Below are 14,828 nucleotides of genomic sequence, written 5' to 3'. Positions count from 1 at the left end.
GTGAATTTTCCGGCTGGACGTTTAAATAGCAGGTAGTGTAAGCTATAGAGTGGACCTGTCAACGCGACGCAGTGCTGCATACAACATTACTGCGAATAATCGATATCGTCGTAAGCTGCATATTCGTGCTGTTGTACTACTGCGCGCGCTAAAGAACAGCAGCAGCAGCAGCAGCAGCAGGCATGTTCAGTCGGTTCTCGGGTAGTACGGACGATGTACTGGGCAACAAACTCACCGGTTTGCTTTACCCGAGGGAGAGCGAGTCTCGCGAGGTGAGCTTTTATTTGTGATAAGTAAATGTATATTATTTGCATTTAAATTACACCGGAGACGAGCCGAGGTGTAATTACGCGACGATGTGCAGTGCCCTTACATATAAAGTACCACTTCGCGTTGCAGGTTAAATCGCTGGATGGTTTTTGGGACTTTGCTGTACCCCCTGCGGACGATTTGCAAAAGGGTCACAAGGATGCTTGGTACAGCACGAATCTGTCGAAGGTATGTAAAAAAGAGAGCAACGCACGAGTCGATCGATATTCTTGTCTTATTCCCCCTGGCTATGTATATATAGGTGACGAAAGTCATGTCTATGCCGGTGCCTTCTTCGTACAACGACGTGACGACTTCGAGCAGTCTTCGCGACCACGTCGGCCCGGTCTGGTACGAGAAGACTTTTTACGGTCCTGTGGCCTGGAAGAGCGATCGAATCTTCCTGAGATTCGGCTCTGTCAACTACCTGGCAGAAGTCGTGAGTGTCTTTGTTTTGTTTTGTTTTTTTTTTTTCAAGTGTATATAGCATCAATTGTTTTTTTTTTATTTACACAGTGGATGAATGGCACCCTCATAACGAGCCATGAAGTGGGCCACTTGCCCTTCGAGGTGGAAGTAACAACATTCGTGTTACTAGGTGGAAACAATCGTTTGACAGTGGCTGTCGACAACACCTTGAGCAAACTTACCATACCCCAGGGTAAAATTGTCGAAGCAGAGACCGAAAGCGATGGCCCTGTCAAGATGCAAACTTACACCTTTGATTTTTTCAATTATGCCGGAATTCATAGGTAATTGAACGTTATTCAAATTGACGACTGTTACCTTGAAGATGATTATTTATACAATTTTATTCGTAGGCCTGTGCTGCTACACACAAAACCAAAAAATTACATCCAAGACATCTCAGTAGTAACAGAAGTATTTGATCAAGTTGCTATTATCAAATATCAAGTTGATGTATTTTCATTGAATGCCAAAGAAGTCATTAGACCTGGAGTCAAAGTAGATCTGTACGATGCCGACCGTAATAATGTATTAGAAAAGACTGAAATTGGATCGGAAGGAGTTCTAGAAATAAAAAATCCAAAATTATGGTGGCCTATTTTCATGGATAGAAATCCAGGATATCTTTATACATTAGAAGTATGTTACGTTCAATTATTTATTATGTGCTTAGAAATAACCTTTTATTTATGTAATATTCATTTTGCAGGTTTGTGTGACATCGGTTGACTGCTCCAAGGCAGATGTTTATAGATTACCCATAGGCATACGACAAATAGAATGGAATAATTCATCTGTCCTTATTAATAAAAAACCAATTTATTTTCGAGGTTTTGGAAAGCACGAGGATGCTGCATTAAGAGGTCGTGGATTAGATTTAGTAACAGTTGCCAGAGATCATGAATTACTTACTTGGGTTGGAGCAAATACTTATCGTACTAGTCATTATCCTTATAGCGAAGAAGCACTAAATTTAGCTGATAAGTATGCATTGTTTATTAAGATCATTTGACTGCAAAAGCTAAATTAATGAACACAGATTTTTATTGAAGAATGGGCTTTCTCATAATCAATGAGTGTCCTTCTGTAGATACAGATAAATTTTCATCACAACTTCTTAAAAAGCATAAGATGTCATTATCTGAATTAATAAGAAGAGATAAGAACAGACCTTCTGTTATAATGTGGTCAGTGGCTAATGAACCAAGAACTTTAAACAGAGATTCTCCTAATTATTTCAAACAAATAGTCAATCATGTTAAGACACTTGATCCTAATAGACCAGTCACAGCAGCTATTGCTGTATCGCCAGCTGTAAGATTCTCATAATCTTATTGGATATTAAATAAACTATGTAATGTTTTTAATCCAAATATTATTTATAATATTAATTTTTTTGAAATTTAGGAAGATAGAGCTGGTCAATATCTTGATGTAATTAGTTTTAATCGCTATCAAGGCTGGTATTTAAGTACAGGTAGACTAGATTTGATTACACATCGTGTTATGGAAGAAATTCAAGCTTGGCATGACAAATACAGTAAACCAGTGATAATGGCAGAATATGGTGCTGATACTATGCCAGGGTTACACGAGGTAGAATTATTTTGAATATTTTTACGGATTCACTTTCAGAAATTTAATAAATATGAAAATAATTGTAGTTACCAGAGTACGTTTGGAGTGAAGAATATCAATCAAAATTGTTGTCTTGTCACTTCAAAGCTTTTGACAAAATGAGATCAAAAGGATACTTTATTGGAGAATTCATATGGAATTTTGCAGATTTTAGAACAGCTCAAAGTAAGAACACAAATTTTACTTGTATAACGATAATCTTATAAATTATTTTATTTTGTATCATTTCAGCTTACACAAGAGTAGGAGGCAATAAAAAAGGCATTTTCACAAGAGACAGACAACCAAAAATGGCAGCCTTCCATGTACGTAAAAGGTACCATGCCTTGGCAGCTGAAGAGGGAAACACCGATCCTCCCAATGATCTTGAAAACTATACATCATCGCACTATTTTTGATTTTTAAAGTCAAATTATAATACTGTTATTTTACAATGATAAAAATTATGAATTAACTATTGTTAATGAAAAAAAAAAATAATTTTTCTATGCAAAATATAAAAATTGGACTAGTCTATTAATAATTCAACACACTCGAGTCACTTCTCCTCCTCTGGGAGGTCCTGCACAACTTTTAAGCAGTGGTCGGCCAGCTCGACGAACAAAGGCTCCTTCATCGCCCTCGAAATGGCACCGGTCGGATCGGAGTCTTCCAAGATTTCCCGAACGTAATCCTTGAGATGGGGATTTTTCAAACAGTTCTTTAACTCCTCGTTCTGACGAAGTCGCTCCAATTTCTCCATCGGGACGGTCGACTCGGTCGGGTATTTGTAACTCTTGGGCGTCGAGACGACTTTTTGAGCCTCCTTCTCGGCCTCCAGTGCTCGTACGAATTCCGTGTCGTGCAGCAGATCGTCCTGTTTGTGTATGTGATGGCACGATATCGAGCAGCTACGAGGGAAGAACATAAAAAAAAATCGATAACATTTTTAAATCACCACCGATGGATTGGAGCACACGTGCTACTCACTATGGCCTGCGGCACTTCGGGCACCTGTAGCTGGAATTGTCTCGGCTGCAAACGCAGCATGTCTTATCGACTGGCTGTTTCTTTTTCGCCAGCTCCATTTTTTCCCCTATCCGAAGTACTTATATTAAAATATAACCGTTATTGTCGATTTCTCGACGTAACATACAAACGAAAACAAAACACGCGACACGAAGTACGCACAAAATTTAGCTCGCCGGTCGCTGAACTATACACGTTCGAATACACACTGTAGCCTGGCAGACGGCATTCGACACGTGCTGCGATGTTTAGGCTTCTCGCTTGACACTGCGAAAAATTTCGCAAACTGTCGGTACGATTGGTTGACGCGTGCTGCCAATGGGACGCGGCGGTAAGGTAGAGCGCGCTGTAATTAAAATTTAAAATTCGTTGTTTTTAAAAAATAATTTATTCATATAATTAATTCTTTGAAATTTTGATAATTGACAATAGTCGGCAGTATAAAGATGTGCGATGTACGGGAGACATCGATAATAATGATTCCTACAACTAAAACTTAAACAATATTACGACAAAAGCGTTTATAAATAATAACAGAACTATCAATCTATTATACGTTCAAGCAGTTCTTAATTTACATAATTCAAGTTCACAAAAGATTTTATCGAAAAGTGGAAAATGCGTGTAAAATTTCAACTTGCAATCGTACGATTAAAGATGAAAAATACAATTTTGTAAATCAGAAAAAGAAATAAATTCTTTTATTATCATAAAATGGCCGCGATGGGTTATTATTATGAACAATAATTCTATTGATAAAAATTCTTTTTTAACAAATAAATATTTTCGCTCGATCGGTTATGTACGAGCGATAATAAACTTTATTTTATATACAAAAATTGTAAGCCCTACAGCTGGTTATCCAGATCCAATGTAATTCATATGATTTCAGGATTTAAAAACCATAATGATACTAGTTGAATATTTTTATAAAAATTTTCATTTAGATACTTGACGACAGAACCTACTAAGTCCTCGTACGAATCCAAAATTATTTACATAAAATTCCCCACCTACTCGAGGATAAATATTTTTTCTTTTCATTCCTATACGCTTTTCCCATCTGGGGCTTTGAAAACTATTTCCTTTTTTCGATGAAATAAAGTTCATTGCACACGTACTACACATACAGTCACTCGCATGGATGAATTTCCTCGGCTTTGTGCGGCTATACACGTACAACATCGCGCAGGAAATCATCGATCTCGCATAACAGTCGCGTACGCGACACACATAACATCGTTGAAGAATGAAAAAAAAAACGAAGCAAAAGAGAATCTAAACAATTACGCGTCGCGTAAACAATCGCAATTTTCACCGATACGCACATAACATCGCGTGGAAAACTAACGCACACGCCGCGCATTATCGGCTGCAGCGTAGCAGTAGGTGTATACAATATAATACTCGCCTATCACAATGGTATAAAAAGCATAAAAACGTAATAGAGTATGTAGAGAGAGAGATAGAGAAAGGAAACGCTCCGCGAGTACATAATACGAATCAAACGCACGAGCAGAACTGCGCGTGTTTGATCTCTTTGTTTTTACTTTTTCTTCGCGCCGAGCACCGGACACATCGCGCACACAACAACAACAACAACAAAAAATAATCCAGAGTTCATTCGCTCGTCGTCGTAGTCGTTCACCAGTCGAACTGAGTCAGAGCCGCCAGGGCCAAGGCAGCCGTCATCAGCAGAATCGTCGTCGAACGTCCGCAACTCGTTATCGCCGCCGTCGCGGAGTTGCGCCGCGACGAGGGCAAACGATTTATCCTCGTGTCCAGGGCGCCGTTGCTGTCTTTGCTGCTGGTTCGCGGCGGCTCGCACACGGTTCCGTTCACGGCCTCGGCGAGGTTACCCGTGAGAATGCGATAATTGTAGTCCTCCGGATCGAGACGATTGTACATGAAGGCGGGCAGACGATCAGACAGCACGTAGATGGTGCCGCGACGATCGATCTGTAAAGAGGCATTGGTTGATTTATAATTTTTTTTGTAATGATATGTAATTTTTATAGAAAAAAAGGTTTGGTTATATTCAGACGTGAGATACGTGCGATGCTAATTCGACAATGATGTAATTATAGTGATATATTTTTCATTCGTTGGCATTGATAACTTGGAAATTTCACGACGTGATTTCCTAATTCTTAATAGTTTAACGTCCTATCGTTGCCAACATGAACATGGTTTTTCCTCGATCATTTTGTCGAGCTTCACATACACATACACGCACACGCGTACGGCCGTATGCGAAGCGGTCGCGCATATGAGTTGGTTAGGTGCTCTTTGCATAGGCACAGTTTTTCACAATACATGGGGAGCACACCACACCGCTGTTTGTTGGTCTTTCGATGCTGTAAGATTGATGTGTAATCGTCGCGGCGAGGTTAATCGTTAGCGAAATTCCCAGTGATAGAAGATGGCATGTAGTGGTTCGTTCAACAGCGATGTCAGGTAACTTTCATTTTATGAGAATTAAATTGTAAAAATATTATAACCTAAAACTTGAGTTGACTGGAATTATTTCAGGGTGAAGGAGGAGCCTGGCGAAGAGTTGCTCAGAGGAAATAATTATGAAATCATTGATGAAACATACGATCTTGAAAACTTGAAAGATTTACCACTTCTTCCAGAAAATTCAGTAAGTTTTGATAACTTTTACGTATGATAATACGTAATTTGTAGTTGTTATTGTACGGAAATTCTTATGTAGTTGTAATTTATCTACAGACCCTCGTGCTTCGAAAATGTGACGCAAATCATGAAAATGAATTTGAAGACAAAGTGGAAGTAGTCGCTGAATACGAAGAATTTAAGCCCAACATTAAATCATTAACAGTAAACAAAATTGACGATGATTCTCTAAATCACTTGCGGAATGTAAAAGATAGCAATGATGATAAAACTCAAAACACGATTAAAATAGAACCAGCGGAAGAAGTGAAACAGGAATATTTTTGTGACGCTGCAGAACAATTGAATTCAAATCTTGATTGTAAGCTAAATGACGATATGGATATAGTTTTCGAATGTGAAGATGTCAAGCCTAATATGGATTATCCAGTAATTAAACAAATTGGCAATGGTTATAAAAACCAAAACGAAATTAAAATAGAGACCTCGGGAAAAGTGAAACATGAGTTTGTTGGTTACCCTGTAGAAGATTCGAATTTGAATATGGATTGTGAAATTGCCCAAGAAAATAAAAAAAGAAGAATCACAAAAAAGTTTAACAACGCACAAACGTCTCTCGCATGTGAAATATGCGGAAAGAAATATTCAAATAAGGCTAATGTGAATTTGCACATTAAATCATCCCATCGAGGTATTATTCACCCGTGTGATCTATGTGGTAAGACGTATTCGCGAAAAGGTAATCTCAAATCTCACATTAGCGCCGTACACAATGGTACCAAGCACACATGTGATATTTGCGGCAACACATTTTCACAAAAATGTAGTCTCAAAACCCACATCGATAGAATACGTAATTGCACCAAACATACATGTGATGTATGCGGAAAGTCGTTTAAACAGAAGAAAAATCTTGAAATTCACGTCGATTCATTGCATACTGGTATCACATATGCATGTACTATTTGTGGAAGGAAACACTCAAGGAAGAGTATGTGTAAAATCGCTTACACATGCGATACATGCGGTAAATCATTTACTCAAAAAAATAGTCTCAAAACCCACATCGTTGGAATACATAATTGTACCAAACATACATGTGATGTATGCGGAAAGTCATTTAAAAATAAGAGAAGTCTTAAAATTCACGTCGATTCGGTGCATATTGGTGTCACATATGGATGTGCTATTTGTGGAAGACACTTTTCAAGTAAGCATTATCTCGCAGCTCACATCCGTACGGTGCACAATGGCATCAAATACACATGTGATATTTGTGGCAAGACACTTTCACAAAAATCCAATCTCAAAGCCCACATTGATTCTGTGCACAGTGGCACCAAACATGCATGTGTTATTTGTGGGAGACAATTTTCAAGAAAGCATTATCTTGAATCTCATATCGGTACAGTGCACAATGGTAATAAACACACATGTGATATTTGTGGTAAGACATTTTCATGCAAAAGTACTCTTAAAGTCCACATTGATGCAGTACATAATGGTACCAGACATACATGTGATATTTGTGGAAGACACTTTTCAACTAAGCATTATCTCAAAACTCATATCGGTACGGTGCACAATGGCACCATGCATGCATGTGACATATGCGGCAAGACATTTTCAATGAAAGGTAACCTTAAAGTCCACATTGATGCAGTGCATAATGATACCAAACACACATGTGATATTTGTGGTAAGACATTTTCATGCAAAAGTACTCTTAAAGTCCACATTGATGCAGTACATAATGGTACCAGACATACATGTGTTATTTGTGGAAGACAATTTTCAAGTAAGCAGTATCTCGAATGTCACATCGATACGGTGCACAATGGTAACAAACATACATGTGATGTATGCGGAAAGACATATTCACTGAAAGGTAATCTTAACAAACACGTCAAATCAGTGCACAATTAAATCACCCATTCATGTGATATGTGCGGAAAAAAATTCACAAGTAGGTGGTATCTCAAAGTCCACATTCATTCGTTGCATCACGCACGAATTGCAACTTAATCGAAGTATACATTTTAATTTACATTCAGAATAACTATAATTTAAATTTTTTCATTTGTCACAATATTAAAAATTTTTCCAATGTTACAAAGCTTTAAGTTTTGAAAAAATCAAACAAATTTTTTGTTAGAAAATCAAGTACAATGTTCATTTTAAAGCTAATAAAATTTTCGAATCTCTCGAATTAACTGCAATTCTTATGATTTCTCTACACGTCCACGCTATCGAGCACATCATTTTTTTTTTTTTTTTTTATAAATAAGAGCTAGTTCTAAATAAGCAACGATATTTTCATTTATTTCGTGCAATGCAGACGTACCTTGATGTCGTTGGGAAAGACCATTGTGACGTTGTCCATGTAGACGCGTCCCTGGCGCTGCAGGGTGTAGCGCGAGCCGGCGCGCCAGCAGGCGATCGCGTTGAGATTGGTCAGCGCGTAGACGAGCACGCCGCTGGCCGGATCGAGGAAGCTGACGCTGCTCTGGCCGTTGGGTCCGCGCGAGCCCAGCAGTCGGAACTCGTGGAAGCCCTCTGCGAGAAACGATCGAACACGATCAATGAGTTGATTCGTGAACAAAGCGAGAGGAAAACGGAAAAGCGAATCGCGCGAAACTCACCGGACGTGTCGGCTCGCTTGGGATCGCGCAGCAGTCGAGTGCCCACGGAGAACTCGGCCGTGCTGGTGAGCGGATGGAAGTACAGGGTGCTGTAGCCGTCCTCGTGGGGCTGCAGGGCCATGCCCAGGACGCCGTCCGACCAGTGGAACACCACGCCGCCGACGTTGAACTCGCCGGCCTGTCGAACGATAACGAAAAATAAATAAGTCTACGTCGAGATGATTGCAGATATACACACAAGCCGTGTATACAACGGTTAATAACGATTCAAGGCTCGTTCGTTCGATAAGGAGCGCGGCTTGCAGAAATCATAATTTTCCGTGTCATTGTAATTATACCGTTGGTCTAGCAACTATTATACCGCGAAGATGTTGATATTCAGTCCCCATTGTATGGAGATTTGTGTGTGCGCGCGCGATGTGTATTCTGTAGAAATCTCGATATATTATTAAAGCGTGTCAATGATCAACCGTGGCGTATTATACAAGCGTTTGCGCACATAATTAAAAAGAAAAAATGAAAAGGCTTTAACTGCCGACTCACGGCGAAAAAAAAAAATAGTCGCTAAAAAACTGCGTTATTATCAATTTGAATCGAACGATAAAAATTAGCGGTAAAAAAATTTCCAAATCGAGCTGCAAAATTAGGTGTATTACGACACAGCAGTAACAACAACAACGCAGTGTGCATCTCTTTCTATACCCGGCGGTAGAAGCCATGTATTTATATACACATGCGTGCATAAAAGCAGTGCACGTATATATACGAGTCGATAATAATTACCCGCACTGAAAGTACACCTGAGTATACATTTCAAACGAGCGGCTCGTAGTAGTAGTAGCAGTGCATTAGAGGAAAAAAATAATCAACTAATACGACTCGTTGAACGCATAATATACTTTATTATTTTTTTTTTTTTATTCTTCTCTATCCCCTCGGCATCGCACGTGGAAAACTTTCTAAATATATTCGCGCGCGTGCAGCTACAGCTCGAGTTCCGCGGCGGCGATCGTTTTTCCTTAACTAATATTAACGAATTCGCTCGAGCGGCGGCGGCGGCGGGGCCCCATTAAACTTTCACGTTAAATGCGATACACATGCGTCTACTGTCTGTGTGCGTACATAGATATCTGCTATATAGGCAACATGTGTAATATATTTGTCCGACTGTCGAGTCTGCGTATGCGTGTGCGTGTGTGTGTATACGATGTATGACAAACGACAATTATTGTTCCCATGAACTTTCTCGGACTCGAGACTGATATATCTCGCTCGGCTAAGCGGAATGAAAATCGCGCTGAGCGGATAAAAAAATTTTCTTCTTCTTCGGCTGTCACGTGCGGCTCGCATCGTGAAAAAAACAATACATACGACGCGAACGCGATATAAATATTCTAATTGCTCGAGAGAAAAATATATCACGTCTCCCGTGTCCCTATCTGTCTCTCTCTCGAGAGCTCGACGCAACTCGTGCGTGGCACGTGTGTACGACGTAATTGCATACCTGCATGCAGCGCAGCTCCGGAATGCAATGCGGAATTTCGCTCGGAGAACGTGTGTGTCTGTGTGTTGTATTATAAGCGCCGCTGAAGAATGTCATTGATCGCGCCAAGGTCTCGCCGCGCGAATAATAATAACGAGCAAGAGAGAAAATCCCTTCGTTATACTTGTAAATTGCGAGAAACGTAATAACGTTGTATATATATACTGTATATCCTTCGAATTGGCGTGTCTCGATCACTCGGTGAATATATATAATATTACGTAAATGAGGTATATATACAGCGATGTACCGAAGTCAGACAGCTGTCGCTTTTGCGAATCGATCGATCGCCGCGTCTCCGATCCGACGATCGAGATATCTCGAATTTTGCAATGCATTTTTCCTTTTTCACTCACCATCGGATCGGGATGAAAGTAGTGATGCTTGATGAGCCACGAGCTGTCCTGGCGCCACGAGTAGACCACCAATCCGGGCCCGCCGAGATCGGCCAGGTAAGCGTGCGCATCAGCGCAATCCTCCTGATGATCCTCGACCACGAGATTGGCGAACAGCGAGTCGGGCGTCCTCTGATCCTCGGGTATCGCGTAACGTCTCAGAAGTTTATCCTGCCTGAGATCGTAGACGAGGAGACTCGGGGGGGACTGCTGCTCCGGCGAGCCGAGGATGTCGCTGAGGCCCGTGTCCAGGACCCAGAGACGATCGCAGCGATCGGCCCTGATCCGGAAGGGCGAGACGATTTCCGGCGGCGATCGGCCGTCGTCCCGATACTCGTGCGCCTCCCAGGATGGATAGGGAATCAGCGGCGGTGACTCTCGGGTATCTGTGGATCGATCGATCGATTTTCCATGAAAAATATTCAATCGTAATCGAGAACGACGATTGCGAAACGCTTTTATAACATCGTGCCACGGATCGGCGCGCAATCATCATCATCATCGACAACAACAACAAGCGCGATTACGAGAGAAAAAATCACTCTCGCTCTCTTAATCTTCTTCTCGCGCGCGCGGCGGCGGCTTCTGTATATACAACAATAATAACACGTACCATTGAGCCTGATGTAATTCAAGCTCGCGGCTACACCCCGCCTCCATCTCGGCACGGTCACGAAGAGCCGATCGCCGCCGACCTCCAGGCCCAGCGGCAAATTGTCCGCGGCGTCGTACGAGGGAAAGGCGCGCCGAACGTCGTCGTCCTTGCTGTCGGGCCAGTCAAAGTCCAGCTGCTTCCATTGATAAGCCACGCGCAGACGATCGATGCCCTGCACGGAGGCGCCGATCGCGAGCAGCAGCAGCAGCGGAATAATGAGTGCCGCGGGCCTCATCGTTTTTTTTTTTTAATTTTAATTTTTCTGCCTACTATACTAGGCACACGTGCTACTCTGGAGCTCGATTACGCCTGCAACGGAGAATAATACGGCGTGAATAAGAAAAAAAAATTTGAAATCGAGCGAATGAAAAAAAAAAAATCTCGTCATGCACTCGATTTATGCTCGATATGTATATAATATAGCTAACTTTGGTTTTATACGTATATATATATTGTGCATGCATAATAGAAAGTTCTTTCGACTGGTCATGGTCGAGTTACCGCAGGATAGAAAGGTGGCTGGCGATCGTAATACGACGTGTATGTATGTCTATGTGTGCGCGCGCTATGTGTCGGTCTCCGTATAGCGGCCGTCGCGCCGATCGCATTTTTTGGGCTTCAATGTCTGCGTATACATATATGCACCTTTATATAGATCAATTTGACCGATAGCTCGACTCGAGCGCGCATATATACGATCACTCGCGGCACAATTATAAATCGAGCATATATATAGCATATACGTAGACGCGATCTTTTGCAAAAGTTATAACGTACTATATGATAAATGACTTTTACGTGTTATACATGATGCGTCGCCGGCTGTGCACGATCTATAATATATGCGCCGAGGTTCAATTTGCTAATTTTTTTTTTCTCTCTTCTTTTATTACTCTCTCGCTCTTTCGCTAGAAATATATGTGTGCACGATACGCGATTGCAGCTGCGAGCTGGCTTTACGGTAAAAACGGCATTCTGCGCCGTGCGAAGCGGCGTGAAAATTGTGCATATATATCAGGATTTTGCCCATTCGAACGGAAAACCAGTCGATCGATTTTTCGCGAGTCGCGCGATCGTAATACTACACCGCGGCGAGCAAGAGAGATGGAGATAAGGGACGGTGGAAAAAAAGGAGAGACAAAAATCGGTTGGCGGAACGAGAGAGAGAGAAGGAAGAAGAAAAAATCGAATATCTTAATTGAGTAATAATAACGGTACATTCGAGAGAATCCTAGATCTCGAGGTTTTTAGCGCGACTCGAAAGTAGCAGCGATATTAGAAAGATTTTCCTCTTTTTCAATTATTAGTAAATATGCAATTATCGTAATGATCCGTATTCACGGGATTTGACTCGTGCACCTATATATTAAAGGATCGAGAAATCGAGCGTTTAAAAATAAAAGTGCGACACTCTATCTACCGTGTATACGGATACCGATCGCCGATTGTTTATCCTGGCTATTGCCGGTCTGTCGTCGTCGTCGTCGTCGTCGTCGCGTTGTTTATTCGAGAGCGAAGTGGAGCATCCGATTTCGAGAATCGGACTTTATAGCGCGGATCGCATTACGTATATGTATAACACGCCGTGCACACACATATGACTTACGAGCTTATTTTTGCTACTATATATACTACCGGCCCCGTAGTGAGAGGAGAAAGATCATTGCAATAATTGATTCCAGGAAACTCGGCCGCTCGTGGACCTCGAATTATATTCGCGAGTCCGACCTTGAACCGGTCGCACCTTTACGCGCAGCTCGTGTCGCGCGCGCCAATACGTAAGTCATCTTCTTCTCTCTGTTCTCCGCGCGGAAAACGACGCGACAATTGGAAATTGTAAATCTAGGCAAAAATCGTGTCGTTATCGTATCTCGTTATAGTGTGTGTGTGTGTGTGTGCTGCGCCAAATCGGCATGCATGTGCACGCGCTGCGTTGTATTATACTCGCCGAGTATAAATACAAAATGCGATCGTAAAAGAGAAAGCGGCGCGCGCGTAAACTTATCGTCGCGACAGGAGCCTTTTTTAAAAATTCGTTAGTCGCGCTGGCGATTTATCCTTTTTTTTCGTTTCTCGAGCTTTTATTATTTTCTGAATACGTATATGCGACCTCGCGCGCACGAGGCCGAAATGCCAATGCCGGGTGCGGTGGATTTTCTGTTCTCTCTCTCTCCTTTTTTTTTTCTTTTTTTTTGACACTGCGCACGCGGTGCACTCGGCGCGCACTCATTTACTTATGCAATGCGCGTATCGTACAAACGTACGTACACGCGTGTGTACGCGAGCTCATTTTACTGCAGGTAATGATATAACGCGAGAAAAAAAGCAAAGTTTGATAAAAAAAAAGCAGGATTCAAAAGCTACGCGAGCGAGCGTAAAAACTTTTTATTCGCTGCATTATAAAAGCACGCGGCGTCTTTCGAAATTATTATTATTTATCATTCGCGGCTACGCGTGACAGGAGTTGGATATTTTTTACGCACACATTTGACTTCTCTCGAGTTATTTAACGCCTCGATGTCGCGCGCAAGGCTGTATAGAGACAAAAAAACTCGACTTTCGAGTTGCGATTTTTTTTATTTATTTCTATAAGATAAATGGTAATTAGGATGCATTCGTGAAGGATTATTGCGTTGGAATTACTCCGATCGACCGATATAGGTGACAAAAAAAGTATCGCTCCCGACCGGTATCGTTTTTATTTTATGCAAAAATAACGGTTTGCACGAGGGTAATATACACAGGATCAGTATGATTTCACAATTAGAATGCTGTTATCTCTACAGGATAAACTATTTGAAATAACTGTAGCACCTTGATAAAAACTTGCACACTCGTCGGAAAAAAAAAACCAGAATTCACTCGTATTTTCGAAACACGACACTGTCACTACACACGTACGTGTATATGCGTGCGCACTTGGATGCACGCGACGACTTAAAATAATAACATGCAATAAAATGAATGTGTGCAGCGCCGGCGAATCGACGATCGGTGCTCGCTCTGGCAGTGCGCGCGAAACACTGAGTGCGGCGCGACGGAAAATATCCTATACGAGCGGCGCGTCAACCAGCGGTGGCGGCGACGGCCCGATATGTACGTAATGTGTACAATGTTATCCCGCACAATAATGCCGCGTATCGAAAGGAGGGGTTGCCATCCGAGCCCATTCGATTCTCATATGTAGTGCTTTTACATTATAGGTATGGTGCTGACGCGCGACTATACGCGATCGGGTTTTCAGGCGAGCAGAGATGACACATGGAAATGTATAAAAAAGGATCGTCGCGGTTGCGCTTCTCGCTCTCGCGATCGTGACGTACGAGCACGTGAGAAATTGTATGCGAACAAATTCGTAAATTCACATTTAGCCGATGCTTTATCTGAAATAGGATAATGGACGTCTTGTTGGTTTTGGTATATACAATATTTTTTGAAGTAAAATCAGGTAGGGTTTGAATAAAATAATTTAGACGAGTTACAAATTGTCTGCAGATTACAAGTGAATTTATTAAAAAATATGAAATGAATTA

The 14,828-nt window shown here is 41.5% G+C and overlaps 4 protein-coding genes across 5 annotated transcripts; 2 read left to right on the top strand and 2 right to left on the bottom strand.

Moving 5' to 3' along the window:
* Positions 1 to 4: 4 nt before the first annotated feature.
* On the top strand, positions 5 to 2,882 carry LOC106656451 (beta-glucuronidase-like). Its single transcript, XM_014377438.2, has 10 exons — positions 5 to 272; positions 400 to 498; positions 572 to 748; positions 826 to 1,061; positions 1,131 to 1,416; positions 1,487 to 1,761; positions 1,830 to 2,091; positions 2,185 to 2,373; positions 2,442 to 2,580; positions 2,647 to 2,882. The coding sequence occupies exons 1-10, from the start codon at positions 183 to 185 to the stop codon at positions 2,811 to 2,813; spliced, it is 1,920 nt and encodes a 639-aa protein (XP_014232924.1). The 5' UTR covers positions 5 to 182; the 3' UTR covers positions 2,814 to 2,882.
* On the bottom strand, positions 2,868 to 3,678 carry LOC106656452 (zinc finger HIT domain-containing protein 3). Its single transcript, XM_014377440.2, has 2 exons — positions 3,385 to 3,678; positions 2,868 to 3,305 (listed from the first exon to the last, which is right to left on the bottom strand). Exons 1-2 carry the CDS (start codon positions 3,480 to 3,482, stop codon positions 2,954 to 2,956), a joined length of 450 nt encoding a protein of 149 aa, XP_014232926.1. The 5' UTR covers positions 3,483 to 3,678; the 3' UTR covers positions 2,868 to 2,953.
* Positions 3,679 to 4,110: 432 nt separating this feature from the next.
* On the bottom strand, positions 4,111 to 14,279 carry LOC106656405 (protein yellow-like). 2 transcript variants are annotated; one of them, XM_014377357.2, is made up of 6 exons: positions 14,110 to 14,279; positions 11,254 to 11,604; positions 10,602 to 11,026; positions 8,703 to 8,880; positions 8,405 to 8,616; positions 4,111 to 5,382 (listed from the first exon to the last, which is right to left on the bottom strand). In XM_014377357.2, the coding sequence occupies exons 2-6, from the start codon at positions 11,528 to 11,530 to the stop codon at positions 5,068 to 5,070; spliced, it is 1,407 nt and encodes a 468-aa protein (XP_014232843.1). In that variant the 5' UTR covers positions 11,531 to 11,604; positions 14,110 to 14,279; the 3' UTR covers positions 4,111 to 5,067. The 2 variants fall into 2 exon arrangements, with proteins under 2 accessions (XP_014232843.1, XP_023315818.1); XM_023460050.1 differs by having other exon boundaries at positions 14,197 to 14,249.
* On the top strand, positions 5,773 to 8,131 carry LOC111693906 (zinc finger protein 616-like). Its single transcript, XM_023460037.1, has 3 exons — positions 5,773 to 5,880; positions 5,956 to 6,067; positions 6,157 to 8,131. The coding sequence occupies exons 1-3, from the start codon at positions 5,846 to 5,848 to the stop codon at positions 7,984 to 7,986; spliced, it is 1,977 nt and encodes a 658-aa protein (XP_023315805.1). The 5' UTR covers positions 5,773 to 5,845; the 3' UTR covers positions 7,987 to 8,131.
* Positions 14,280 to 14,828: the final 549 nt, after the last annotated feature.

Source organism: Trichogramma pretiosum, unplaced genomic scaffold (assembly GCF_000599845.2).
Source record: "Trichogramma pretiosum strain Unisexual culture from Peru unplaced genomic scaffold, Tpre_2.0 scaffold10, whole genome shotgun sequence".
NCBI lineage: Eukaryota > Metazoa > Arthropoda > Insecta > Hymenoptera > Trichogrammatidae > Trichogramma > Trichogramma pretiosum.
This window is presented reverse-complemented; position numbering and strand designations above follow the sequence as displayed.

Coding starts and splice junctions, on each gene's coding strand:
- LOC111693906 (XM_023460037.1), top strand. CDS start 5,846: ATGGCATGTAGTGGTTCGTTCAACAGCGATGTCAG. Junction 5,881..5,955: donor TCGTTCAACAGCGATGTCAG/GTAACTTTCATT, acceptor GAATTATTTCAG/GGTGAAGGAGGAGCCTGGCG. Junction 6,068..6,156: donor CACTTCTTCCAGAAAATTCA/GTAAGTTTTGAT, acceptor ATTTATCTACAG/ACCCTCGTGCTTCGAAAATG.
- LOC106656451 (XM_014377438.2), top strand. CDS start 183: ATGTTCAGTCGGTTCTCGGGTAGTACGGACGATGTACTGGGCAACAAA. Junction 749..825: donor TCAACTACCTGGCAGAAGTC/GTGAGTGTCTTT, acceptor TTATTTACACAG/TGGATGAATGGCACCCTCAT. Junction 2,581..2,646: donor AGATTTTAGAACAGCTCAAA/GTAAGAACACAA, acceptor GTATCATTTCAG/CTTACACAAGAGTAGGAGGC.
- LOC106656452 (XM_014377440.2), bottom strand. CDS start 3,482: ATGGAGCTGGCGAAAAAGAAACAGCCAGTCGATAAGACATGCTGCGTT. Junction 3,306..3,384: donor CCGAAGTGCCGCAGGCCATA/GTGAGTAGCACG, acceptor CTTCCCTCGTAG/CTGCTCGATATCGTGCCATC.
- LOC106656405 (XM_014377357.2), bottom strand. CDS start 11,530: ATGAGGCCCGCGGCACTCATTATTCCGCTGCTGCTGCTGCTCGCGATC. Junction 11,027..11,253: donor GAATTACATCAGGCTCAATG/GTACGTGTTATT, acceptor ATCGATCCACAG/ATACCCGAGAGTCACCGCCG. Junction 8,617..8,702: donor CAAGCGAGCCGACACGTCCG/GTGAGTTTCGCG, acceptor CGTTTCTCGCAG/AGGGCTTCCACGAGTTCCGA.